The 27,583-nt window shown below is 42.1% G+C and overlaps 1 protein-coding gene across 1 annotated transcript in view; it reads left to right on the plus strand.

The window, feature by feature from the left end:
- The window catches only part of col4a5 (collagen, type IV, alpha 5 (Alport syndrome)), a 51,392-nt gene that overhangs the window by 14,527 nt on the left and 9,282 nt on the right, over positions 1-27,583 (plus strand). The window contains exons 2-40 of the mRNA XM_063187446.1: positions 2,005-2,061; positions 5,470-5,559; positions 5,853-5,897; positions 5,985-6,029; positions 6,490-6,552; positions 7,149-7,202; positions 7,304-7,330; positions 7,537-7,617; positions 8,043-8,105; positions 8,569-8,604; positions 9,262-9,303; positions 9,406-9,498; positions 10,410-10,463; positions 10,779-10,835; positions 11,434-11,478; positions 11,610-11,663; positions 12,001-12,042; positions 13,774-13,867; positions 14,988-15,023; positions 16,277-16,528; positions 17,115-17,204; positions 17,378-17,448; positions 18,076-18,267; positions 18,627-18,795; positions 19,065-19,157; positions 19,283-19,387; positions 19,512-19,609; positions 20,039-20,189; positions 20,282-20,395; positions 20,535-20,702; positions 20,922-21,011; positions 21,706-21,852; positions 22,701-22,799; positions 23,184-23,273; positions 23,389-23,528; positions 23,991-24,117; positions 24,507-24,686; positions 25,061-25,111; positions 25,976-26,161. Of these exons, the coding sequence (XP_063043516.1) occupies positions 2,005-2,061; positions 5,470-5,559; positions 5,853-5,897; positions 5,985-6,029; positions 6,490-6,552; positions 7,149-7,202; positions 7,304-7,330; positions 7,537-7,617; positions 8,043-8,105; positions 8,569-8,604; positions 9,262-9,303; positions 9,406-9,498; positions 10,410-10,463; positions 10,779-10,835; positions 11,434-11,478; positions 11,610-11,663; positions 12,001-12,042; positions 13,774-13,867; positions 14,988-15,023; positions 16,277-16,528; positions 17,115-17,204; positions 17,378-17,448; positions 18,076-18,267; positions 18,627-18,795; positions 19,065-19,157; positions 19,283-19,387; positions 19,512-19,609; positions 20,039-20,189; positions 20,282-20,395; positions 20,535-20,702; positions 20,922-21,011; positions 21,706-21,852; positions 22,701-22,799; positions 23,184-23,273; positions 23,389-23,528; positions 23,991-24,117; positions 24,507-24,686; positions 25,061-25,111; positions 25,976-26,161 (3,691 nt within the window). The remainder of the gene's footprint in view (positions 1-2,004; positions 2,062-5,469; positions 5,560-5,852; positions 5,898-5,984; positions 6,030-6,489; positions 6,553-7,148; positions 7,203-7,303; positions 7,331-7,536; positions 7,618-8,042; positions 8,106-8,568; positions 8,605-9,261; positions 9,304-9,405; positions 9,499-10,409; positions 10,464-10,778; positions 10,836-11,433; positions 11,479-11,609; positions 11,664-12,000; positions 12,043-13,773; positions 13,868-14,987; positions 15,024-16,276; positions 16,529-17,114; positions 17,205-17,377; positions 17,449-18,075; positions 18,268-18,626; positions 18,796-19,064; positions 19,158-19,282; positions 19,388-19,511; positions 19,610-20,038; positions 20,190-20,281; positions 20,396-20,534; positions 20,703-20,921; positions 21,012-21,705; positions 21,853-22,700; positions 22,800-23,183; positions 23,274-23,388; positions 23,529-23,990; positions 24,118-24,506; positions 24,687-25,060; positions 25,112-25,975; positions 26,162-27,583) is intronic.

A 27,583-nucleotide genomic window follows, 5' to 3' on the forward strand; every position in this document is an offset into this window, starting at 1 on the left:
GGCACTTCTTCCCGGAACCACACAGGCCATATCACACATCTGAGTGTGAGGGTGGAGTAAGCAATATACAATATTCTCTCTCTCTCTCTCTCTCTCTCTCTCTCTCTCTCTCTCTCTCTCTCTCTCTCTCTCTCTCTCTCTCTCTCTCTCTCTCTCTCTCTCTCTCGATCGACTGGTGGTGTAAATGTGACACCTCTGATATTTTTGGACGGCACTTGTGCCAGTCGTGGCTCTCACTCTCACTCTGTGAGAGAGGAAGTGCACTAGTGGGTGTCAAGCAGGGGGGGCAGTAAGCATGACAACACCTCAGCTGCAGTTACAGACATGGTACTGGAGACCTAGTGCTGTGCTGCCCAGCTGTCTGTCTTTCTGTCTGTCTTTCTGTCTGTCTGTCTGTCTGGCCCTATCATTGCCTGTTTTTGTTTACCACTCTTCATGCCCTCAGCATTTTACTCTTCCTTCCTTTTATGATATGTATCAAGATTTTCAAGTCTGAAGAAGCATTTTGTTAATACGATGAATGCATAGGCATGTCTGGTCTGAACGCATGTCTGGAACACTTGTATCCTTTAGTGTCTGCATTGCTCTCCCTCACGGGACATTCTTTCATCATGTGAAGAATGCTGCGGCTTTCTCTTTTTCTTCCACGGATGGCACAATAAAACATTAAACAATGGTCAGCGGCTATGTAAACATTCCAGCTCCTTTCTCAACGTTGGCCCATCTACTCTGACTTGCTGCTCACCTGCTGCCTTTGAAACGATGACCCGAATAAGGCGTCTCGGCCCTGACCAAACACAGCCTGGGGAAAAACACAAAAAGAAAGACAGATGATAATAATATGGCATCCTTTACTTGTGTAGCACATTTTGTATAAAGGCTTAGTAGCTCCAAAGTAGCAGAACGTATTGCACACTGGGCCCCAGGGCAAAACACTGATGGTGCCAATCATATGTCCTGCCAATGTCATAATAGGGCCCCCACCAGCAATACGTTAGGGCTCTGGGCCCAGGGACACTTGCCCTGCTCACCCTCCTATAGCCTCGCCCCTGTACCTGTAGCTCAATGTAGCTTGAGGAGCTTGGCAAAGGAAGACAGGAAAGAGAGAGGTGGATGGATGAAAGAGGAGAGGCCCATGTTGCTCTTGGAGGAGTCCGGAGCACTGCGCATTAAACTGCGACGGCCAAACTAAAGAGCTGGTACTTATAGTCAGGGGGCTTTAGTACTTTTAGTTTGGTATTTTTAACACATATTATTGACGGTGTAACCAGTTTAATACAGGAATGCATCCATCAAATATTCATTATCATATGTATTGAAAAATACTGTAAAATAGTGAATATGATAATGTGTGCACTGCATTTGTCCCCAAACTCTGTCTGACTTTTGAGATATTTTTTGAATGGTATTGGCAGCATCACTGTTTTCCTTGTTTGTCCTTGTCCTGTGCATAATTTCCTTTCCTTATACCATATTCCTTAATTTGGGAACAAAATGACAACTCCTCTTCGCAGACATGGTCTCTTTCTTTGCCTATGCTTTTTAGATAATTGTTAGCAGTCTTTCAGATGTGTGTCCCTGCCAACCTTGTGTCAAAGTTCCAGTATTTTTAGGGTCATATTTTTAGAAGCATTGTAACATTGAGGAAGTATACTAAATGCTGCCCTCTAGTGGCTTTGGAAAACACTACATGCACAGGTGCCACTGTGTGATGAAGGCCTTGGACTGTAATTTTATGATTGTTTAAATAATAATAATAATAATAATAATAACAACAACAACAACAACAACAACAACAACAATAATGATAATAACAATAATAATAATTTTATTATGTTTTTATTACATAGATTTGTTTGATGCTACAGCATTGGCCATATCACCACAAGACCTATTTCACATTTTTATTCAATGTTTTATTATTAACACAGTGCAATAGAAACTGCCTCAGTCACAAGCACAGCAATTTATGTCTCCTTGTTTTTTTCTTTCTTTCTCTTCCAGGCCTGCCATGGCTGCACTGGATCCAAGTGTGACTGCAGTGGTGTAAAAGGAGAAAAGGTATGACCATTAAAGATACCACATGCCTGTTGTGTACTACCCTACAAATGCTGAGTGCAGTAACTACATATATTTTGTCCAAATTGAAATTAGAATGACCATGGTCTTTAACTTGTGACAAAGCCTTAGAAAGGGCTCTGCATACTTCACGTGCGCAGTTTGTCGCGAGTGGCGCTAGAACCATTAATGACGTCATCACTTGCGACAGACTATTCATACTTCAAAAGCGCCTTGCTCACATTGTCGGAAGTGCCCTCTGCTGTTCATGAGAGAAACGGCAATACAGTCAGGTCTGTGAACGGCAGTATCTTTCGCAACTCGCAGCGTGAGTTCTATGGATGTATAAAATAGAAAGCCAAACACGGCTGCTGTAGGGCTACTGAACATCTGACTTGTGACTTACCACATTGAAACATATATTTTTTGTTGTAGCCTATTGCCAGATCATTCCAAGACCATGTGAGAGCATTGTTCTGGCGGCAGAATTTATAAATAGATCGCCGAACACAACGTGCTTCTGAACAAAGTAAACAATTGTTTCACTGAACAACATTTAAGAGAGAAGATAAAATAACTCTCTATGACATTTTATTATCCTCAAAATGGTGCAGGATCCATTCTGTAGTAGCCTACAGTAGTTGTAGCCTCTCTTCGCAACTCCTGCTTTGTCTGCCTACCTGCATGGTCGCTGGTGGCGCACGACATGTTACAAAAAATGTGGGGTGCACGACGTCGCGACACGGCAGCTCGCGCCACGGCGTGTGACGTCATTTTGGGTCACGTGATGGCGCGAGTGAGGTCGCGAGTGGGGTCGCGAGTGAAGTATGAAGGAGACTTACACCAGTCACGCCAAGTATGAATCCCCCTTTATGGTCCAAATGTGACTGACACATTTTAGATAAATTGCTGTCAAATTTGCAGCAACTGCAATATCCAACCTAATACCAATAGCCTAATTAGAAGGCCTTTAAGCCAACAACAAAGGGATAGTTCAACATTCTTCTTGTGCATCAATGGGAGACAGACAGGAACTCTCAAATGGAGAGAAAACACCAGAGCAGCACAGGTGCTATTCTTTTCTTCTTTTAATCAAGTGCACAACATGTGCTGCTCATGTCTTCTCTCCACTTAAAAGGCCTTTCCCCAAGTTTACATAGTTACTGCACTTTGCCTTTGTAGGACAGTATAGTGTTATCAGATTAAAAACATTCCTGCTGTTGCAACAGTAACCCACGGGGAACTAAATTTGAATGGGCGGTAGGGGTGCAAGAATAATTATTATTGTTGACCTACAACAGACAGAGAGTAGCCCCGGAATTCCCACGCTGCCTTGTGTGCCCATGCCTATTCACATTTGAAGGACGGCATGGAAACCCTCGCTGAAATCTTCACCTGTGCTTGGGAACCCAAACAGAGAACGAGGAGGGAGCACAAGACAAATGAAAGTTTGTGGTTTAACATTGACCACTCCTATGAGAAAATAGACAGTTTCCAAAGTATGATAGCCAGGCTTGTTAGAGGGCACAGGGCCAAAGATATCAGAAAACTCTGTCATTGTTGATGAAGGAGGTAAGGACGGTATGAAGTCATGGCAGATGTCTCCCTGCCAACTTTTTTCTGTCAAAGCTCCCGTTTTTAGGAAAGCCTATGACTCTAATTTCTTTGGAGAAGTGATCATGAGGCCGTAAGAATTTGTATTATCTTACCTTACACATCAACACATCTACTACTTGGAATACCCCGATTTATAACGCCATGGTAAAGGTAACATGCAGACTTGAACTTAAAATGGGAGCCAGGGATGAAGTAGGTCCTCTGCATGCACATGTGCACGGTGCTCCTTCTATAAGTTGAAGTATTTTTCTGGAATTGGAAAAAAGTCCTTTCGCTCTTGAACTTTCAAAAGTTTTTGACCATTTTGAAAGCATGGGTCCTCAATTGTATTAAATGGGAAAATATCACGTTAGTCGTCATTGGCACCCTCTCGGGGGTGATCACAACCAAAGGCCCTCCACCTCCATGTGTCCTCTGAGTTGGAATGTTTTGGCTTTTCCTGGGGGGGTATTCCAAGAACATGCATGTTAAATTGCCTAACAGAAAGTGGTAAACCTTCTAAAAGACAGTTTGCAAGTGACATTTAGTTCAAGAAAATGAGGACTGCACAGTGCATACTCTTTTATTTACTGATTTATCACTGCCTTACCTTAACCTAGCCCAGTGTTTCTCAACAGGGGTGCCGGGGCACCCTGGGGTGCCGCAGGCCCCCCTCAGGGGTGCCGTGGAAACGTGGCTGATAAATAAATTATGTAATATAATACATATTTGTCTAAATTGATAAGTTAATGCTAGTCTGTGGAATCTTTCATCTGCCATTTACACGCAGTAAGGTAAATATAGGTTGCCCCAGTCAGCTGCAACTTCGAAGGTAGGTCGTCCAAATATGTTACTTTCCTAAGCTTGTGTGGTATGGGATGTGATGCCATGTTACGGCTTGTTGATTTGGGGTGCCTTGAAGTTTTTCATGAATAGAAAGGGTGCCTCGCCGAAAAAAGGTTGAGAAACACTGACCTAGCCTACTACTAAACCGCTCTCTTGCAATTCCACCTGTTGTCCACAGAGTGGTGCTACAGGTACATTAGAAATGGCTCTGATCAGAACAAGCAGCAACAGGTTCAAGTAAAGCAAACATTACTCTGAACTCAGACCGACACTGACTCCACAGTCACTGACGTCGATGTCGATTCAACTGTTTTATAGTATCAATTAATTAATAGGATATTGCGATATTTACAATAGGACACAATCACTACTTGCACTGTTGAATACCCAGTGCATATAGCAAAAACAACAGTTATTTTAAAAGACATATCTTAAAAATGATAGTAACTAGTCTATCAAGTCCTCTTTGGTTAATGCTTTGGTAACACATTTTATTCTTTTGCACTAGCACTATTTTTTATTCTGAATTCACTGACATGATTTCAGTCTTGCTGTACTTTTTCTGTATCGTGACAATTTAAGGCATTTTGTACAGGCCTACTAGTGGTATTTTCTGTAATGGGGTTGACTAATAATGTATTGTCAAGTTTGATGTATTCTTTAGTCCCTTTTTAGCAGGCTTCTTTTGTTTGCCATAAAATGTGTGTGTGAAGCAGTCCTTTGTTTGCCAAAGCATCTGCCATATTTCTGTCAGACTACCTGAAGCCCCGCTCATTCACATTTGAAAAATCTGTGAATGCAGGGTTATGCACTTCAGCCATGGATTGGATTCGAACCTGACCCAGACACTGACTCCCTAATAATTGAGCCAATATCAATATTATTCTATTAACTATTTAAGTCTCTTCTCCATTTCCGGTATCGTTGTAGTTATATGATTGGCTGTTAACCCTTACCTCTCTCCTGCAGGGTGACAGGGGGCTTCCAGGACTAACGGGCCAGCCAGGTGTACCAGGGTTCCCTGGACCAGAAGGGCCGATCGGACCTCGCGGAGAGAAAGTAAGCACTATCATGACCATTACTAATGATTGGCCTTGATGGTTGATGATAGGTGCTTTAATATGTCCGTAGCAAAATTATGGATGACTACGGTATCTTAACAAATGAATATCCACTGCATATTGCAAAAACAATTTTGTCAAGACATATCTTAAAATAACTAGAAAAAACGCATTAGTAACTACTTTATGTTACATTTTCCAAATCAAATAGTAAATGATAGTAACTTTGTGTTACAGTAAATTTGCCAAATCAACAACAAACACCTGACCAAAAACTCTTTTGTTAAACAGGGAGATGACGGACCTGGAGGACCAGGCGGGCCCAAAGGAATAAGAGTAGGTATCACCGCCGCACAGTAGCAGATACAACAAACATTCCTTTTCATTTTTGTGATAAAATTGTGAACTGTTCATTGTTTTCAGGGCCCTCCCGGATTACCAGGGTTCCCAGGAACACCAGGAATTCCTGTGAGTGTCACTTAAATCTTTTTAAAAAAAAACCCAGAGAATTCACAAAATTTCGCCATGTCATTGTGGCACACAATCAAGTGACTGAATGTGCAAGATCACATTGTAAAACAATGGATCGCACTTAGTTATTGTAAGGGTTGAAAGCACCAACTGTTAAGATCGGTCAACTTGAGGTCATTTTGTTTCATTCTCAGTAAATTCAGTGATTAACATTTAATTGTGCAACGATGAAAGGAGAAGTGAACAATGTAAACAGAAGTAGAATAACTGTTGGCAGACTTCAGTATCATCAACAGTAGCAGCATAAAATGTAAATACTGTTTTGCTATTTAAAAGCCTTGTTTACATGTTTCCATCCATTAACATAGCCTACTTCTGAATGCATTTGCATAGTTGTGCAAGGCGCACGTTACCTATTGACACTCCCTCCCCCTCATGGTCTTGTTGTCATCTGTAGGGTCTGCCAGGACAGGATGGCCCACCAGGACCGAGAGGTGTTCCAGGCTGCAACGGAACAAAGGTAGGAGTAAATACAATTAAGGTTTTCTTTGTTACAACAATGTATTTTAAAAAGAAATGTATGCATAGTTTCTGATGCTGAGTCTGACAGATGACTTTGCTAGGATCACTATGCTCTCAAATCTCAAAGAAAATATTCATAGTGTGTTCCGCTCTTTTTCTGCAGTAGTTTACCACTGCAATCATGTGTCTTTTAAAATGGAAATGTATGAATTGTATAAACATCGAATGTGTCCTCTTTTTCCCATTTTTGAGAGTTGTAATTTCAATTGTAAACCACTAGAGGGTTCATCCATGCAATATGCAGTGGTACCAAGTGAGATCTTTTGTTGTAATTCCAAGTACAAACCACCAGATGGTGTTGTTGTGCTGCCTTGGCTCAGGTGTGCGCTCCCCCAGTGCCCTTCTCATTAGTGCATAGTATATGCATATTATGGACCTTTAGTCAAGTGCAAGTAATTCTAGACACTGCTACAGTGTATAGCCATTTTGAAACCCCTCTGCTTCTTGGAAAACTGAAAAATGAATTACTTTGTTCTCATTTTCTCTGAACCAGAGTTTTGCTGACATGTACACCACAATCTTTTCTTTTCACAGGGTGATAGGGGATTCTCAGGAAGCCCAGGTCTGCCAGGAATTGAGGGGCAACCAGTGAGTCAAATGTGCAAATGATATCCATCTTTTATTTATCTCTGGTGAATGTATATGTTTATTGCATGAACTGACTTGGACATCTTAATCTCTTTTTACAGGGCCCTTCTGGATATCCAGGTCAAAAGGTATATATTTAGTTTGGGAGAACAGAGTTAAACCTAAAAACTTTCAGCATATTCAAAGATTCAGCATATAAACAAAATGTCTGATACACAGGTGTGAACCACAGACACATGTTCATTTCAGAAAGTTTGTGGACACTGAAGAAGTATGTAGTCCATTTTGATTACAACTATTTTGTACCTTTCCCATCTTATTATTGCCATTGTAGGGAGAACCTGGTGATGTTATTCCAGTTGACCGGCATGGAGATAGAGGAGACGGAGGCCAGCCCGGCCTCCCCGGCCCTCGAGTAAGGGAAATTACCAACAGCATTTTATTATTACTGTCTCAGTTTGCAGTGCAATAACTTGCATGTTGTGCATTGTACTGTGTATTGTTATCCTGTGGATCTATCTATGCTGCTTGACACTTCAATTTCCTCCGGGATCAATAAATGTTATAGACATGGGTTTTTATGTAGTTATTATTACAGTGTAAGCTATAATATACAAGATAGTTGTATTGGCTATTGTCTGACTGTACTCAAACTTGTTTCTGGCACGCTCTTATTGACATTCTCATGAATATGCTGAATATGAGCCATGCTGCCTGCCGCATAGAACTTGGTTTCTGTTAGGCTATTTTAAGGTTGGTTATAGACTATACTAGATATTTGTATTGATAACATTAGCCACTTCTTCTGAATTATAGCTGAACTCTGCTATGTTCTTCTAGGGGATTTCAGGACCGCCGGGATTGCCAGGGCCTATCGGGCCTCCTGGGCCAAGAGGTTATGAGGTAACGTTAATAAAACAATTATCAGACATAACATTACGTTACATTTCGATTATGCTTTTACCCCAAGGGACTTATTTACTGCATTACAGAGTATTGGTTATCGTACCTGGAGGAAAGCTAGGTGCCTTGGTCAAGGGCACCAGTCATGTGATTTATATGCAAAATGAAAATGACTCCCTAACCATTAAGCTGTAGTTGCCTAGACATATCACATGAGTATGCTAGTGTATATCACTATATAAAAGTGACCTTCCTGTCTGAAATAATTAATCGAACCAAGCTTTCGTACAGTTGTCTAGCATCATGATTTAAAGTCAGTTTTACATCACCGCTAATGGAACGTATTTTAGTCAAAACAATGAAAACACTATTGCTCATATCCATTATTGTTGGCGTCTTGTATTTGCGATGTGCATTTTCATCATAGTGTTACTGATGTGTCTTTTTATATCCATTCATTCAGGGTCGTCCAGGACCTCCTGGTCCACCAGGACCAAAGGTAAGACAAACAGGGGATAAAGTTAAATTTGATGATGACAAATGTTATAACGGCTTGCAGCCAGCAGAGCTCGGAGTGCAACATCAGTAACATCAGTAAACCAGTTCACGTTTGCTCAATTTATGAACTAGTTCATGAACTATAGTTTATTGAACTAGTTGAGGTATAACACTGCACATGCAGTACTAGCTAAGGTATTGTCTGAGCTCTCAGTTGGCGCCTCGTACTCTCTAGCCCACGCATCGTCTTTTAATCATGACCAGCATTTGGGCTCGGCAGTAATTTCAGCACCACGGCCAGCGACCTTCCCCTTTACGCTATTTTCGCTATTTGCTTTTAACTCATGTCCCTCGAGTGCAGTGGTCCAGCGACCCCGTTATACACTTTCATGATCGGTTCGCCGCGCAGACGATCATGAGAAGTGCGTTCTCCAGCGAGAATGAAGAAGTATGCTTGTAGGCTACTGAATTCTAATTTCAGATAGCGCACTTATGAAATGGCTGGCAGCCAGCAGAGCTCGGGGTGCAACATTAGTAAAGCAGTTCATGCTTGCCCAAATTATGAACTAGTTTAAACTATAGTTTATTGAACTGGTTCAGGTATAACACTGCACATGCAGTACTAGCTAACTATGCATTTGTGGTCTTTTCCTCTTAGGGAAACATGGGATTGAACTTCCAAGGGCCGAAGGGTGAGAAGGTATGAGAACAAAATTCACAAGTGGAGAGAGAAATGGATTTTCTAACACTAAAAATACGTTGACTAATCAAGATGTTGTGTGATGATGCTTGATGATTGCAGGGTGATGTAGGCCCCAGAGGACCTCCAGGACCACCAGGGCAAGTTGGAGAGCTGCAGAGCACAGGTGGCACCACCATCCAGCAAGGAGAGAAGGTACGAGTGGATGGTCATCGACTGGACCCAAGCCACATATTCATTCAGACAGATTTCTAGCAGTAGATTGTACTGTATCTCTCGAGTGCCATTCCACACAATCATGGGCTTAAAAACAAACAGTGCCCTCTACAATGGCAGTGCACAGCAGGCACAGCTTTTTTAATGCAGAGGTATCAGTTGTGTATTTTGTCCCCAGGCGCCCAGTCCACCTTTAATTCTAAATTTTCTAGATTCTAGATTCTAGAACATGTCCACATGTCCAAGACCACATTTGAATATGTTTTTACACAGTAAATGTTGCAGTGTTAATTCAACACTTAAAGAGTTCATTTAAGTCCACATAAGGTCAAATCAACTCTCTAAGTGTTAAATGAACACTGCAGAATTTACTGTGTAGCCATTAGATCTCAATCTGTTCTCATGTTTTAAGGCACATTTCAACTTCTAGTCACCTTCAGACAAACTGCTAACATTTAACTAGTGTTGTTTTACTACTGCTAATGCTAAATTTTAACTGACAACCCTCTGAAATTACCAAAGCACTAAACTATAAAAGTAGATGTAGCCAGGCGATGAGCCTGCCTATGCATGACCTCTTGATGACCATCACCCTACATAACAGTGGTGGTCTGAGTTTTTTTCAATTGGCATCGACTCGTATCTTCAGAGCGATTGGAGGGAGTGTTCATGAGTCATGATGTTAACTCACCACATCAGACTACACAATCCTGGGTCATCCATTAATCTGGGATCTTACAGCTCACACGCTAAGCCTTTTTCGCCAATGGCCAGGTTAAGCCAGTAAAACAGAACATCATTGGTTCAAATCTGCTTACATGCCTTATGTCATATGTTCTAAAGATCAGGGTTTTTCACGTTAGTATTTGCGTTTTGTTTGCCTCTTTTAGGGTGACCGCGGATCACCTGGGCCTCCTGGAGTTAGCGGACTTCCTGGACCTCCCGTACGAACACACTTTTTTCCTGTCACGGAAGAAAAAGATGCCTGATACATGTTTTGTTTGCAACTTTTCAATTGTTTTTGTATTACATCAATATTCTTCTCTATCACTTCTATGATGTTCATTATGTCTTTGTCGATAACGTAATAGCTGAAGTTCTTTTATCACAATGACAATGTTGGCTAGAGTTTGCAAGTTCACCTGACTTTCCATCTTCTTCAGAGGGTCACTGGGTTTTGATTGTATGAGGTGTAGTGACTGGTGGTCTCTTCTGTCGTCGATCAGCAATGTGATGGCATCTGTTGTGTGTGTGTGTAGGGTGTCTCAGGGGGAGCGAAAGGAGACAAGGGAGAGCCTGGCGAATCTGGCAAACGGGTGAGTTCAGTGTTGAAGTCAGTGTACTTTACTGTTAAAAATGTATGTAGCAGGTGATAGCAAAGGTTGAAATTTCATTTGACTAGACCCCAATGTGCAGTCAAAACTAAACATATTTATCAGTGATCATACACACACACACACACACACACACACACACACACACACACACACACACACACACACACACACACACACACACACACACACACGCAGATGACTGACTCTCCTCCAACTCTCTGATAGTCCTTCTTATTTCATACTGTTTATATAGAGACTGACACATAATAAGAGACAAATGCGTGTCCATTCTTCAAATAGTTTCACAACATGGAGGAACATTAAGTTGTCAAACATTAAGTTACCAGCAATTATGAGTATACAGTTACATATGCGTGTAGCACATAGTATATCCGAAATGTTAAAGTGTAGAAAAAAGTCACATTTTCATCATAATTACCGAAAGGATATTATTTTACGTTCTCTGCAAGCTTTTTTCCATTCATCGAAAATAAATTAATGAAATGTGGATCTCTCTCTCTCTCTCTCTCTCTCTCTCTCTCTCTCTCTCTCTCTCTCTCTCTCTCTCTCTCTCTAGGGGAAACCTGGAAAAGATGGAGACCCTGGTCCATCTGGATATCCTGTGAGTTAACAGTATACTTTGCAATTATTAGTAGTATGATTTTGTGTTAAACTCTTTATTTTGACCCAGTATGGCTCACGAATATAAATTTTGAATTTGAATTTTAAAATGCTCCAAATCTGTCTCTACAGGGTGGAAAGGGAGACCCTGGTGCTCCTGGATTGCCTGGCCGTGACGGCGAGAGGGTAAGTGTGTGTGTCAGCATACTGAAGAATACAAGAAATCATTTGCTGCACAGAGAATTTTGAGTTTGTGTTCTTGAAATGTGAATTAGAAACATCAAGGCTGCTCTCCCTTATGTCAAGTCTACATGTATATGGAGAAAATCATCAATATTTGTTTTCCAGACTGATCTTATTAGCACATTTTTTTCTATTCTACTGTTCTAAATTTCTCATTCTCATATTCGTAAACATGTTTTCGCAACTGTACTAGTTCTCTGGTGCCATCTCATAGATGTAATCAGAATTCATTTTCTGTCACTGTGATATTAACTACCGTTTTCATGATCATGTCCAATAGGGTGATAAAGGAGATCGTGGATATCCCGGACCTCCAGGACAGGTGCGTGTTTCTTTGACATCTTTCTCTTGTAGTAGAGAGTAGACAAAAACCATCTAATAAGCTTTACTGTTACTGTTCACCTAAGCTTTATTGTTTGACTTAAGAAGACTATTGCCGTGTCTGATACCACTCACTGCTGCACTTCGGGCACCATGTTCCAGTGCATACGGCGCTCACACTGTAAATTCAGTACCCGGATGCTGCCCTAACAATGGTCAAAATTTCAGTGATTGAACGATGGAACCGCCGCCATGTTGTTAATGAAATTGAAGAAACGTGCCGTGCAGCTCAGTAGAAGAGTTTGGTCAAGAGTCTCTGAACTCTTTATGTAATGTTGCTGAGACACCAACCTTTTCATGCCAAGCCAAGTATTGCATGTGGGTTAGTTGCCATTTGGGGTGAAGGAAATGTTAACACAAGCATGAGACCCTGTGCTATATAAACAGTAGCCAAGCGATATTGTGGTGAGCTAATGCTGTGCTCGCCTGTCAGTTCCAGTGAGGGCACAGTGTAGTGCCCAAACTTATTCACGACACTATGCACTACAACTATACTGACACAAGTGCACAATATGAGACATGGTACATAAGACGTCATGATCCATGGAGTCAAGACATGTTGACAAATCAAGGTTTTCAGAAGTGCCCTTTCACACATGACCTGCAGCAGAGTCACTGAAGATGCAGAGTTATGACCGTACATTACATTACATTGCATTTGGCAGATGCTTTTTAACCAAAGCAACTTACAATCGAGGACATAATCACAGTCAGCATCATTAGCAGATACAAAGTGCACAGGAAAAATGCAGAACAGTAAGTGAGGATGCTAAGTAGGGTTAGTTTTTTTTGTACATTTTACATTAGCACAGTGCATGGTTAAGTACAGTACACACACATACACATCATGACATGAGGTCTTGCTCGGGACTGGGGCAGCTCAAACAATAGTGTAGTAGATAGTCATGAAAGAGAAGAGTCTTTACTTGCTTCTTGAAGGTTGAAAGAGATGTGCTTAGTCTTGCTGCCTCTGGGAGATTGTTCCACCACTGAGGAACGAGGACAGAGAACAGTCTTGACTGGGATCGCTTAGAGCAAGCAGGGGCCAGGGCCAGACAGTTTGTGTTGGTAGTTTACAGTTTGTGCAGCGCTCTCTTATATTTCACCTTGTACCAGAAATGCAGAAATTACCATCAAAAGAATTATATAATCAAGTTCTCAGACGACACAGCAATTCTGAGTCTTTTAATGCAGGACTCTGATACCTCTGGCTATCAGGCAGAATTAAATGCGACTGAAACAAAAGAAATAATCTTTGACTCAAGAAGTAACTTGAAGTAACTTGTCAGTTAAATTGAAGGCCCAGCTATAATCCCTCATAAAAACAGCAGGCAAAATCACCCCCCACATCACTTCAGGTTTGAGGGGGTCTTCCAAGTTTCATGTTTTTTAGGCTGTATACTCAGTATTATTTTTAGGGTGTGATGGTGTGTGTGTGGGGGGGTATTGTAGAGTTATGGTATGATATAATGGTGTGTATATGTGCATGTTTGGATGATAGATAGGCTACATGTTTTTTGGGTCCAGTCCTGCATGTTGATTGTTTTTTGTTTGTCTAATGTGTTGATACTGTATGTGTTTTTTGTGTAAACACTCAGACTCTCTGTGCCCAAACCAAATTTCTGTCTAGAAGAGACAATAAAGGCTCATCCTATCCTACATCCTACTGTAGGTGGTGTCTGGACCCACACCAAGTGGAATAGGCCAGAAAGGAGACAGAGGATTCCCTGGAGGACCCGGAAGGAAAGGAGACAGAGGACCACCAGGTATTGTTTTACATACTTATGCTCTACTAATTCATTTGAAACCTCGCAACTAAACAGATTTTTGGGTTTGTCAAAGTGATAACAGGATGCAGTGGGTCCATCGTGTTCTGTAATACTGAAGGATCACTTGTGAGGAAATACACATTTCTAGGGGTATGGAATATGGCAAAAATGTACAATTGCAAAAAATCGAATCTTTTAAACATAAAATCTCATTTTCAATTTTCTTAAATCGAAAAAAAAAGAAGAAAAATGTGGCATTTTAGGGCCATAAACCTTTCTGAACCTGTAACATATACATACTTGCATACTTGCAATTTTGCATTGAAACAGCAGATTCTCGACAATCTACTCAATTTCACGATTCATGATTTAATATCTTTATTTTGCACACCCTTACACATTGCTCACCATCAGATAACATGTTGTAGTAGAACCATAAACTTTGAACAGTTTGGACAGTATTTGACTCCCTATCGCTGTCAGTTTTGTATGCTGGCTTTGCACCTCCTGGGAGATACTGTATACTGTATTGTTGAGGACATGTTGGTCACACTATTTCTTCACTCTTTTGATTAGTTTACACATTGCTTTATTGCAGAATGTGCATCTAAAGGGTTTGTTGCTATAAAAGCACAAACTGATTTGATTATAATGTGCCAGTGTCAGTATTGTGTACCTGGTAGTGGACCAGATAATCTGAAAATCGTCCAAATTATTATACTAGCTTTATTATACTAGTTCATTTGGCATGTAAGACCAAGAAAGACCAATACAATCAAATCTACATGAGTTTCCAAGATGGCTACTAGAAAAGATCCTAGGCACAACTTTTGAATGGATGGATTTTCTCCAAATCATTACACAATGTGCATTTTGAAGGGCATCATTTTGAAGATGGCTGACTTTTTGTTTTACAATGGTAGTTGCACCAAATCGTGTGTGCTATTACTTTATAACAAGTTTGTGAAGTGATCAGATTTTGGAGACCAATCTCATAAAACCAAAGAAATCTTTTCATGAACTTGTATGAGTGCTTTATCCTTGTACACACATGCTTTTGATCATCAGTGAAGTTTATTTATTTATTTATCTATTTCTTTGTTTATTCATTTTCTAGGTCTATCTGGACCACCAGGACAACCAGGTGCACCAGGCAAGTAACTTCTCATTAAAGGAACATTAAATAACATTACATTTACATATCAAATTCTTGGAGCGGCTGGTTTCTTGCAGCTTGTTTTCTAACATGCTTGTAGATTGTGTATGCAATTTGCACATCTCATGGTTTGGGAAAGTGATCAGGAGCTACTGCCCGTTACAGCGTGATGTCAAGTCGTGTGTACTGCGGAGGGAAATCTTCATAATGGTTAACATTTTAAGGCTCGAGCGCAGGAGTATACCAGGATACAAGGCATTTTATTTGTCACATGCATTGAATTAGTATGGGTAAAGCATGCTGTAAAATTAGAATATGCTTACTACAGTCTGAAATACCCTCTCTTCCATAGCTCCAAAAGTTGACCAAAGAAAGAGTTTCTCCTTAGAGCTACATACATGTTTATTATTTTCCTTCATTTAAAACAATCATGTCACATCTATTCTGCCCTACAAAGGCAAAGTGCAGTAACTACAGCAACATTGAAAGTGTTGGTATCAGGTTGGATATTGTACATTAGTTACGGCAAATTGTACATAGTAATATTGCTAAAAAGGGAAACATTTGGACCATGCAGCTATTTCACAAGATAAAGGAGGTGTGAAGACCATTTTCAGACAAAATATGTAGTTACTGCACTTTGCGTTTGTAGGACAGTATTAGCTATTCGATTCCTCCTTTCTGTTGTGTTTCTAGACCAAAGCTTATCTTGATAGTTGTGCTGCACGCACGGCTAGCAGCTACCGTAGGCTGAAATTGCACATGCTCAAAATTACTATAGGTTACTCATACAACCAATGCTTTGCCCTGAAGAAGACCTAGATGGTCGAAACATGTTGGCATTTTAATTTCAATTATGAGTAGCCACAGCTAATAAAGGCTTTTTAATATACCTCCTTCTTCGGACTGAGTTACCTCTGAGTGCCTGAGACCTTCTGCTTTCCTAATTCTGGATTTCCCAACCCCAAGAGCACCATTTTGGACACTTTTTCCACACACCTGAGCGCCGGGTTGACCTCTCTCTTTTTACGCAATGTGAAATTATGTTGTTGGCTTCTTGAGATATAGTTATGACAGACAAAGCAAAAGGACTAATAATCTAAAATAGTTCAGAAAGCAAACCTAAATAACCTCACCAACAGAGATATCAGGAAGCCATGAAAATGTATGAAAATGCTTTGTTACTTAAAATACTATTATTTTACATTGCCTGTTACAATTTCATTTTTGTCCTGTTTTCCCTGTTAAAGGTATCGGTGAGCCAGGTGCTCCTGGTCGACCCGGCTTCCCTGGTGAGAGAGGGTCGAAAGGTGAGGAAGGGCAACCCGGAGTGTCGTTACCTGGACCCCCTGGACGGAGCGGATCCCCCGGCTTACAGGGTCCCCCTGGCCCACCCGGACCCCCCGGCACGTCCACCTCTACCGATAATTGCGTCAGCGGCCCACCTGGTCTTCCCGGTCTGCAAGGAGAGCGTGGCTACCCAGGAGAGTCTGGCCAGAAAGGTATGCCTTCACTAGCCTGGTTCTCAGCAGACCTCTGTGTGCATGTACCTCACATAAGTCTGGAATCCTGAGAATGCCTCGAGCCAGAAAATTGTCACAGCATTTATTCTTTCTGTATTAATGGCAGCCCGCATTGAGGACTTACAGGAAAGATTATAGACAATATTGACTCTTAATATATTAACAGAAAACGTTTTTGAAGGAATTTGTTAATGGCAAGGACGGGCAAATGACAGATAGCCATGCCCTCTGAAGGTGAAGCCAACGCAATACACAGGTCGGGCAAGAGTCAGACTAGGCCTTGACAGCTTTCAATCAAAACAACTGTCGCCACACACTCTTATGCACTTTTATGCAATAATTTGTCATGCTAACTTGTTGGCTTATGCCTTAGTGTATTGTACGGTATTGGAACACCATGGACACCTCAGAAGGAGTGCCTTAACAACAACAAGAAAACTTAATGTTAATGGCTGAAATTCATTTGTGTTCTTGAATTAAACTCCAGACTGCACCAGAGTGATCATCATACATGTCACTAACACGTAACACTGTAATAATCACAATTGTCTGGCTTCTCTCCAAGGTGAAAAGGGTGACACGTGCGTCAACTGTTTCTCCAACGCTAATGGTCTGCCTGGACCTGTCGGTTCCCCAGGTTCCCCCGGTCTCCCAGGTACACACAGCCACCATGCCTGACTTTTGTCCTTTTTATTTATTCATCAGCAAAACTCTTACAAGCAGTATAGGTCATATCTGAAACTGATGTTCAGAATGTTAAAAGATGCCATATATTCCCACTGTCTAAGCATGTGTCACAGTTTGAGAGTATGTCGGCTTTGTGTTCAGGTGTTCCTGGAATACCAGGAGCTAAAGGTGACAGAGGCTATCCTGGAGGGCCAGGACTTTCAGGCGCTCCTGTAAGTAGATTAAGAGCTTTTTTATCAATCATACATTCGTGACCATCTTCACTACGCATCTTGTTAAGAATTTTGATATGCTAGAAAAGCAGGTTTACTGCATGTGTAGTAAGTACATGGGCATGGTTTCTCTGAGATAGTGGTAAACCTTCTTAAAAGAGAACTATTTGGGTTTGTTTTGCTGGCAGAGACTAAAAGTGATTGCTACAGCTTTATTATCAATTACAGGTACTGTACATTTGCATATAATGGGAAGAATTGTAATATTCTAAAAAAGCAGGTTAAGGTTTCTACTTTTGAACGGTAATTTAAATAGATAGGTTTCGTTTTACTGGCACGGACAATTCAGATGATTGACCCTTCCGGAGCTTTACTACTTAGTGTGAGTGAAGCACCTTTAGCAGTGATGCATTTGTAACCTTCCGTGCACATACAGTGAAGCACTGTGATTCCAGGAAAGCATGTAGAACTACTGCATGTACATTGGTATGGTTTCTCTGATATTGTGGCAAGTTTCTAAATTAAGAACTCTGTGGTTTTTGTCTTATTGACACAGTGTATAAAGATGCCTTACTCTTCAGGAGGTTTCACCACATATATCACGGCCCATTTGTCTGAATTTCACAGGGCGCTGCTGGACCTCCCGGATCGCCTGGATACCCTGGAGAGAAAGGTGACCCTGGCGATGCGATCTCCGTGTCTGGTGTAAAGGGCGAGAAAGGAGACACAGGTTTCCCAGGTCCTGCTGGCTTGCCTGGTGCGGACGGCCGACCCGGACGTGACGGATCGCCTGGTGCACCTGGTCCTAAAGGAGCTCCCGTGAGTTAGCTAGCGTACACACATTCCTCATATGGCTTCACTGCTTTCAGACAATGCTTACACCCACAGTGAAAAACAATTGAGATAAAAAAGCGGTCAAGGTACTACTATCAACTTATTTCCAGAGAATGCATATTGTGCTGCCTTGAGACAATGCAAGACAAAGTCTTGCTGCTGTATGTCAAAAAAAAGAAATACAGGAAGAATATAAACAAAAGTTAGCTTTCTGCTTACATAAATCCATACAATATGCTAATAGTCTTTTAACAACATCCTTAACAAATACAGTACAGCATATGAACTTCTTTCCAGAGCACACATTACTGTATGTCAACATCTCTTGGCTTTCCCCTCCATAGGGCTCGCTACAGGTGAAGGGTACAGCTGGTCCCCCTGGAGAGAATGGCGCCCCAGGTGCCCCCGGTGACAGAGGTGCTCCTGGTGGCCCAGGATTTGGACCACAAGGACCTCCAGGAGAGAAGGGTGTGCAGGGAGTGTCGGGAAGACCAGGAGGTCCAGGTGCCCCCGGTAAGGGAATGAAGACCAATTTAAAACTCTCACAATCACTGTTGCTAGCCAGATAGCAACTTAGAACTCTATTTGGTTGTCAATGAGTAATTGCATTGTGACCATCAAAGCAGCTAATGCAGTTTACAACTGCAACTTAAAGTAACACGCTTCAGAGCATCAACATGGCTATTTCTATTTCTTGCATGCGAGTCTTCAACACTCCATTATCATTCAGAATTGATGTACCATAACAGTGGTGTAATATTCATGTCTTCCTTTGATTACAGGCCAAAAGGGTGAACCAGGCCACACCATTGCAGAAAAGGGTGCAGCAGGACTCCCAGGAAGAGATGGAGAGCCTGGTCTGCCAGGAGCTCCAGGTAAGTTATCAGGGAGTCTGTAAACTTCAGAATATTGTCTCACACACTGTGTATTCAATTTTAGTTTTATAATTATAAAATATTTAGTTTTGAAGCAGTTTTTTATGTTTTTTGCTAAATTGCAGGCACAGCAGGTGGACCAGGACAGCCAGGATTTCCAGGTCTTCCAGGTGCAAAGGGTGACCCTGGTCTTCCAGGTATTGGCTTACCTGGACCGCCTGGACCCAAAGGTAACCATTTCAAATCCTATGTGGTGGTAGAGATATGTTTTCCATAACGGCAAAATGCATTGAGATAAGTAAACCAAACATTAAGAAAAGAACATATAAGTTGTATAATCTTTGTCTGATTCAGGATTCCCTGGAACTCCCGGAGCACCCGGTGGATCTGGCACTCCAGGACGGCCTGGTTTGGACGGACTCCCAGGAACCCCAGGAGGACCTGGACCTAAGGTGAAAACCTACCTCGATGATCTAATCCAGTGGTTCTTAGCCTTTATTCCCTTAAACCCCCTTACCTCTGTCCAAGACAAGCCTCACACCGCCAACCCAAACTTCTACCATATGCACTACAAGATGATATAAGTTATCAAGTACAATGTTTTTTGCTCATGACATTAATCAATACCTTAATAACTTTGCATGGGGACCTACAGTATAAGCATGGTTTAATTTGGTTTTGATTTGGCCGAGTTATCATGTTCGCAAGCAGAATTTTGGTCCAAAATTTAACGTAAACAAAAATCCACATACCCCCTGCAATCTCTAGTACACCACCAGGGGGTGTCTGCACCCTAGATTAAGAACCACTGATCTCATCTAATCAGATCTTCTATATTCTAAGATATTTATTGGGTGTTATAATGTTGTATGTCAATTCAGGGAGAACCAGGCTTCGGTTTGCCCGGCCCTCAAGGACCTCCCGGATTCCCAGGTGGAAAAGGATTTCCAGGTGCCAAGGGAGATCCTGGTTTCCCTGGAAACCCAGGAGGACCTGGTCGTCCTGGGTTGAATGGTGGCCCTGGACAGAAAGGTATACATCACATGAAAGCTCTCTACGCTAATTTTTACTATTGAACACAACTGATTACTCATTTAACTCCCAATTATTTTTCCAAACCCAAGGTGATGCTGGTATTCCTGGCTCGCCCGGAGCCCGCGGTCCCCCCGGCAGTCCCGCTTTTGGTGTCTCAGGGCCACCAGGTCCTCCCGGAGGTCCTGGACCAATGGGAACCCCGGGTGAGTTCGCCAAATGGAGTTGATTTTTATACAAAGAAGGACCTACTCCTGAAGACAATTGAAAACAGCAATTCATTGCATGTGCAGTAGCTTTGTTCACTACGGCTGACTAATCAAATGATTCTTCTTACTCTCTCAGGTTACCCTGGGGCAAAGGGTGAAGCAGGTGTACCTGGACGCCCAGGATTAGATCTCCCTGGCGTGCCTGGAGACAGAGGAAATCCTGGTCTTCCTGGCGCTCCCGGATCTGTTGGTCCACCAGGCCCGGCTGGAGGCTCAGGCCGAGACGGACTTCCCGGTCTCCCTGGTATGGGCATTTTTATCAAGATCTGGAGTGTGTATCTTGAAAACCTAGTCGCTTACCACATTAGCTACTTTGGTGTTGGCAATGCAGTAACCATTGGCAACCAAATAAGTTGCTAACCGGCTAGCATTGAGGCTTTCGAGAAATGCAACTCCCTTCTTTAGCCTGTCATCTTTAACAAAGCTGCTTTTCTAACCTTACTCAACCATGTCTTGGCTACAGGCCAGAAAGGAGACATGGGTGTGATGGGGCCACCTGGACCCCCTGGAGGCGGTGGTCTTCCCGGTGGACCAGGATTCCCCGGTCCTAAAGGTACTCCCTGTTCTTATTTTCATGTTATGTAAGCAGTGCACAACAACACAACAGCACATTCACAGTGTGTGGATGAGCAGAGTACAGCGATGTACAAGTAACAGAGGCAATCACAGAGTACACCAACATACAGCGTTTTGGGTAGTATGTATGTATGCATGATGAAGTTTGCGCAAGCGATCATAGGTGAGTAGGGTTAGTTTTGTTGTGAAGGGTGGCTCTCAACAGTCTTTGCAATCTTCTTAAAGGTTGGTAGGGATGGTCCTATTCTTGTAGCAGCAGGGAACTTATTCCACCATTGGGGGACAATGATGGAAAACCTCTAACACAGGGGTGGGCAATTATTGGACCACATTGGATGTAGAATATTAACCGAAGGCCATATGTAACAGGCATAACTTCCTCGCGTCAATAATAAGAAATAGTATACGCTGACATAACTTGTCAGCTTTACCATTCCTGCACATTATAATAAAATGTGTTTATTGTCTAGCCCATGTACTTGGTTAATCTTAAGTTAGCAAGACCCCTTTCAGGTAGCCATTTTAAGAATGTTGAGTTTATTTACATGTTCTCTTTCTTGTAAGGGTCACATGTGGCCACCGGGCCTGAGTTCTCCCACCTCTGCTCTAAAACAATCAAACTGTAACACAATCAGAAACTGATATACAGTATTTTTGTTTCCCTTTCATAGGTGAAGATGGTTACGTTGGTAGACCAGGTACCCCAGGCAATCCAGGTCTTAAGGGCGACAGGGGTGACCCAGGTATCCCTGGCGCTCCTGGCCCTGCCGTTCCTCCCCATACTATCAAAGGTGCCAAAGGAGACCCGGGTGCTTCAGGTGAGACACTTCACATATTGATATAGTTACAGGCTTAATCTTCTGTCGTCCCATCAAGAGTCCCCGGCATTGACTTGAAAGCAAACAAAAGGCGTGCGGTGGCACAGTGTGCTAAAATACCTAACCAAATAGGAGCTACAAGCCCATTGAGATGAGGATACAAGGGTACAAGGAGCTTTATTGCAAAATGACGTACAGGTATATCCATTTTGGAACATTTTGGTTAACTTGACATTTTTCTATTGGGCATTGCATTGCATTGCAAAATACATTTCATACAGGTTTTAAAAGGAAGGTTCTCAGAATATTTGAATTCACAAATAGATGATAGGACGTCTGAACAGTCATCTCCAATTTAAAAAAAGTCAAAAAATTGTGCTTATGTCATTTTGCAACAAAACTTATTCGGTTTTATTTGTCACATACATAGAATTACAAAGTAAAACATACAGTGAAATCTGTGACCCAGGGTTGAATCTGGCCCAAGACCTTCCATGACTCAATCCCATCTCTCTCTCCCACTCCCTTCCTGTTTATAAATATTCATAGCAAAATATTCTTGATATATAAAATATACAAAATAATATATAAAATACAGATATCCTATGTAACCCGACGTATTACACCACAGTCCGTCCCCCTCGGGTCTGCAAACTCGCCACCACGTCAATGGGAGGCACAGCACGATACCGCGGAACTAAAGGACCAGTTCAATAGCCCAATGCTACCGATGCTGTATGAGGCTTCGGAAAGGAAGTTTGCTAACGTTCCATGCCACCCTCTGCTAGTTGGCCTCCGTTACACCTAACAAAAAGCCTAACGTGTGTACCTTTGTTAATGATCCTTAGGATTGCCAGGCGGCCCAGGCCAGAAAGGTATATCTGGACTTCCAGGAGACCCCGGAATTCCAGGACAGGACGGACGGCCAGGATCTCCAGGACCCCCAGGTATTAGTCCCTCCAGAACTCTGCAGATGGACATCAGGGTTTTTATACGATACGTTTCATGGATGTAATTTAAACAACTAGGGATTTTATACTACACTGTTCTTGGATGTAATCTAAACAAAGGTTTTTATGCAATACTTTCCATGGATGTAATTTAAACAAATGTTTTTACACAATACTCTTCATGGATGTTGCTTTTTCAACAATAAGAGTGTTTGCACTCTTTTGCATACTCTTTATGGACGTTGTTATTTAAATTAATAATCAAAACTCTTCATGGGTGTTGTTATCTAAACATGGTATATTCATGGATGTTGTTATTGAAACTTGGTACCTTATAGCTGTTGTTATTTTAACATGATACTTCTGACACCCAATATCAAGGGCCCAAAGGAGACGCCGGTTTTCCAGGAGCCTCCGGAGGACCCGGCGCCCCAGGTGCCAAGGGAGCCATGGGCGAAATGGGATTCCCCGGTAAATATCGAGACTTTTTAAAAATAATATTTTTGCATTGAAATACAAGCCTACTTTATCTTTTTTGTTTGCTACAACAGATTTTACATTGATGAAAGCATCTTTCCCCTCTCAGGACCTTCTGGAGTTAAAGGAACCCCCGGTTTGTCTGGAGGCCCAGGAAGACCAGGATCCGCTGGAGCGCCAGGATTCCCAGGAGCTAAGGGAGACCCCGGAGCGCCAGGATTTGGAGCACCCGGAGGCCCAGGGGCCAAGGTATCTATCTAGAGACCATACACACGTCTTCCTTCATACAAAAACTTGCTACCACCCCCCAAAAATCCAATTGGATTGTTCCATTGCTGTAAGTGTAGCTTATGCTAAAAAAGTTTCATAAAATGCACAACAGCAACAAACAACAAAAACACTTCAATGTGATTGGGATGAGCTGAGGTCAAGCAGGAAAGCTGTGAAGGCACCTGTAGAGTCCATCGCTGATGCTGATGCTTTTTATCCATGCAGTAGAATAAGAATGATGTAATGTGCCACATTTTCTGCTGTAATGATCTGCACGTTTGAATTGTCCCGTTAATGCATAGCAACAAAAACAACCAGAATGAATTGAGGTAAAGCAGCAATAATAAGAAGTCACCTATGGTGTCCACCTGTAGTGTCTACGGATGATACTGATGCTTTTTTAACCATGCCGTGATATGAGTGCTGCTATGTGTCTTTTAGGGTGAGCCCGGATCTCCAGGATTCCCAGGAACCCCTGGTCCTAAGGGTCAGGCAGGAGTTCCCGGCTCCCCCGGCTTCCCTGGAGGCCCCGGGGCTAAGGGTGACCCTGGTCTCCCCGGATTCCAAGGTGAGACGAGACATTAAGTCAGAATGTAATACAATGATACGACCACACATCGTATACAGTACAATAGAGCTTATGAATGTGTCAGTACTGTGCTATGAACCTTAACAGCCTCAAAATATACACAGTTTCACCAGTGGAATGCTGTAATAGTCATTGAAAAGACTTAATAACCATAGTACCACACTTCTACGACACTACCCAGTTCATTTTTCATCACCAGCCAAAATGGGTAGTAGTAGATGTTAATCTTATTAGCCAAAGACACGCTCTAATGGGTCAAAGTGGTTCGTAAGTTTGTCTTTTCTAGCGCCACACTGAAATGTCACCAGCATTTGGCCAGTTGGCTGGTGTTATGTATCTAAATCTTGCCTGTTGTGTGTGTGCTGTAGGACCCCCTGGTATCCCTGGTCCAAAGGGATTGGATGGCGGCCCTGGTGCTCCTGGTCTGAACGGAGCTCCTGGTAGGCCCGGCGAAGCCGGACGCCCAGGAGGACCAGGCTACCCTGGAGAGAAAGGACAACCCGGCCGCGACGGAATCCCAGGACCTGATGGCCTGAAAGGAGACCCAGGTGACTTATTGTGAAAATACATTTTGGGGGGGGGAGTCGTTGGGCAAATATGCTTCTGTTGATTTTTTTTCTGGAATGTTTTGTACCTTTTAAAGTTGAAATGTGCTTACTGTGCAACGTGTACAACTGTGCAAAGCAAGTGCTCATACTTGTAGCAGAACTGTGAGCATCAGATGCATGATACGGGGAGTATCATCTAGGGAGCAACATTTCCCTTAACCCTTAGCATCTCTCAGCCATGCATTTGTTCACACAATGTACTCTGCGCATAACACATTACAGACCCTACCAAGCTGGGCTACTTCTTTTTAAAACATGGCCTTCGGTGTTGCTTTGAGTGCTCATTGTAATGCATATTATATCCATTTTTTCAGGTCCACCTGGATTCGGAACGCCTGGCCCTGCTGGTCTGCCAGGATTCCCAGGTAATGTTTCCGTGCATTAAGCTCCTGCGACCTGGACCTCATTTCTTCAAAGTGTTTATACTAACCACTTAGCAACTTAATAGGTTAGCAATGGGAAAGTGGTTTGTGAGCAAGTAAAATTGCAATAATGCTATGAAGAAACGCACCCCCGCTCTGGATTGAACGTAGACTTTTTCTGTAGGGCAGCCTCTGAAACATATTGCAACTGAGTGAGATGGTGAATGTCTTATTATCCTTTTCACCCAAATGTTAGGCCTCCTTGAATATGTATCCTGCGTAACCCAGAGGCATCAACATAATGTGACCGAGGGAGATAGTGAATGTCTTTAGTGTTAGGCCTCTTTGAATATACGTATCTTGTGTAACCCATCTGTAAACTCAGAGCCATGAAATTCAGAGTTGTGACAACTGGGGTAGAGGAAGTCAGTTAGTGACATGGGTCACATAGATTCAGATAGTTATAGGCAGCGGCACATAACCACTTCATAACAAGCAAGGGTGACGTAAAAATGAATGAAAATGAAGTCAATGTACCTGCACTGTCCTTTCTGTGTTCGACACTCACTTCCTGGAACTATTTTGGAACTATGTCAATGGCGATCTGTGTGTTAATGGCTCCATGAGCCGCCATCTTTGTGTAAAAATGGAACATGGAGGTCAGTGGGATTAGCCTTTGCTCTGGGCAATGTAATGTAATGTAATGAATGGCTTTAGTGTTAGACCTCTTTGAATATATCTTGTGTAACCCAGAGGCAGCCTTTGAAATACATTGCGACCGAGTGAGATGGTGAATGTCTAGTGTTAGACCTCCTTGATATCTTGTGTAACCCATCGGTAAACCCACTTCTCTGCATTGACGTGCAGGTCCTAAAGGAGATATCGGTCTTCCTGGCGCTCCCGGCACTCCTGGTTACCCCGGGCCAAAGGGCGAGGCCGGATACCCAGGAAACCCAGGATCCCCAGGAAACCTTGGTGCCCCCGGACCCCCAGGGGTGACTGTGCAAGGACCTAAAGGCAACAGCGGACAGCCTGGCGCTCCCGGAAGACCTGGTATGTTTTGTTATTGTTCATCACTAATGCCACTAAAGCAGTTTTGTTGTCTGGTTATCAGTTGGCCAACTAGGACAAAAAATTGTGGCTGTATAATCGTATAATCATTTACCTGAACTTCAGGAAAGTGGATATCATCAAATACAGTCATCCTCCAAGCAGATAATAGAGGACAAACCTTTCCTTCACGTAGTACCACTCGATGAGCTCGAATCATTATTGAGCTAGTATCGCGTACTTTGTATAACGTGAAGGTACAAGATAACTTGCATCAAAATCCTTTGTTGCGTGAATTTCTCTAAATCTACATTTGCAAGTCCATAGGTGTTGACTGGCGTAGTTGAGAGTAAGGCCACTGATTTCCAGGCAACAAGTTTGCTAAAAAAAAAAAAATCTGATTTGCATGAGCATCATTGATCACACAGTTTCAAAATTATTGTCACTGAGCACAACAAACAATGGTTCTGGAAAAAAATCACTGGGCACTTCACTGACTATTGGTATACACACAACAATGCACTTGAACTTAATCCCCCAATCACCACCTCTGAAAACAACTTTGCAAATGTGAAAGGTGGACAGGGGGTACACACAACCCACATGGTTTAATTGTGACTTGGAAGCATGAAGTAGTTCACACACCTCGTCCCGTCTGTGTCCAAGTTGTTCAACTATTTATGTACTGATCTGTATGTCAGTCTTACTGTCCATCCCTTTTTGTACTTTTATTTATTTTTTTTATTTTATTTTTTTTCTTCTATATTTTCAGTTAATGTTGCCCGTACTTGTTCACAAGATCGATGTCTGTGTCTCGTGTTGTCACAAATGTACGTGTTTGTGTTACCTTGTAATTTTGGGTGGATACACTAGTGTGACAACTTCACTGCGACTATAATTGTGTCTGTCTTGCATGGATCACCACGTGTGACCTTAGGTGAAATAGATTTGCCCCGAACAGAACCAACTGAGGCCACTCTGCTCCCATGTATACATTTTAAAAAGTTAAAAGATTTAAAAGATTTTCACTACCCTTCCATGCGTTTGGTTACTGTATATTCTCATCATTTTTATAGTTTAGACTTTGTATGGTCACAATGTGTAAACACACTTAAAGGTAGAGTACTAGATGTAGTTTTAGTTGTTCATTTTCAAAATGCATGTTGACCACAAATTTGATCTTTTTATGAATATTTACTGGTCTGATCAAAGTACGTTAAGTTTTGCTGCCAATGATTTCTTATTGCAAATTCAAAATGGCAGACACAGAGAAGAACCACCTTTTTATATATGAACAGTGCAATTTTCCCAGGAATAATGAATACTTGGGTGGTGAAATATACATAAAAAGATAACATTTGTGAAAGGGCAGCAGAAATTCTGGAAATAAATAGTTTTTTAAAAATTACATACTCTTAAGGTAAA

The sequence above is a fragment of the Engraulis encrasicolus genome, chromosome 21 (genome assembly GCF_034702125.1).
Source record: "Engraulis encrasicolus isolate BLACKSEA-1 chromosome 21, IST_EnEncr_1.0, whole genome shotgun sequence".
Taxonomy (NCBI): domain Eukaryota; kingdom Metazoa; phylum Chordata; class Actinopteri; order Clupeiformes; family Engraulidae; genus Engraulis; species Engraulis encrasicolus.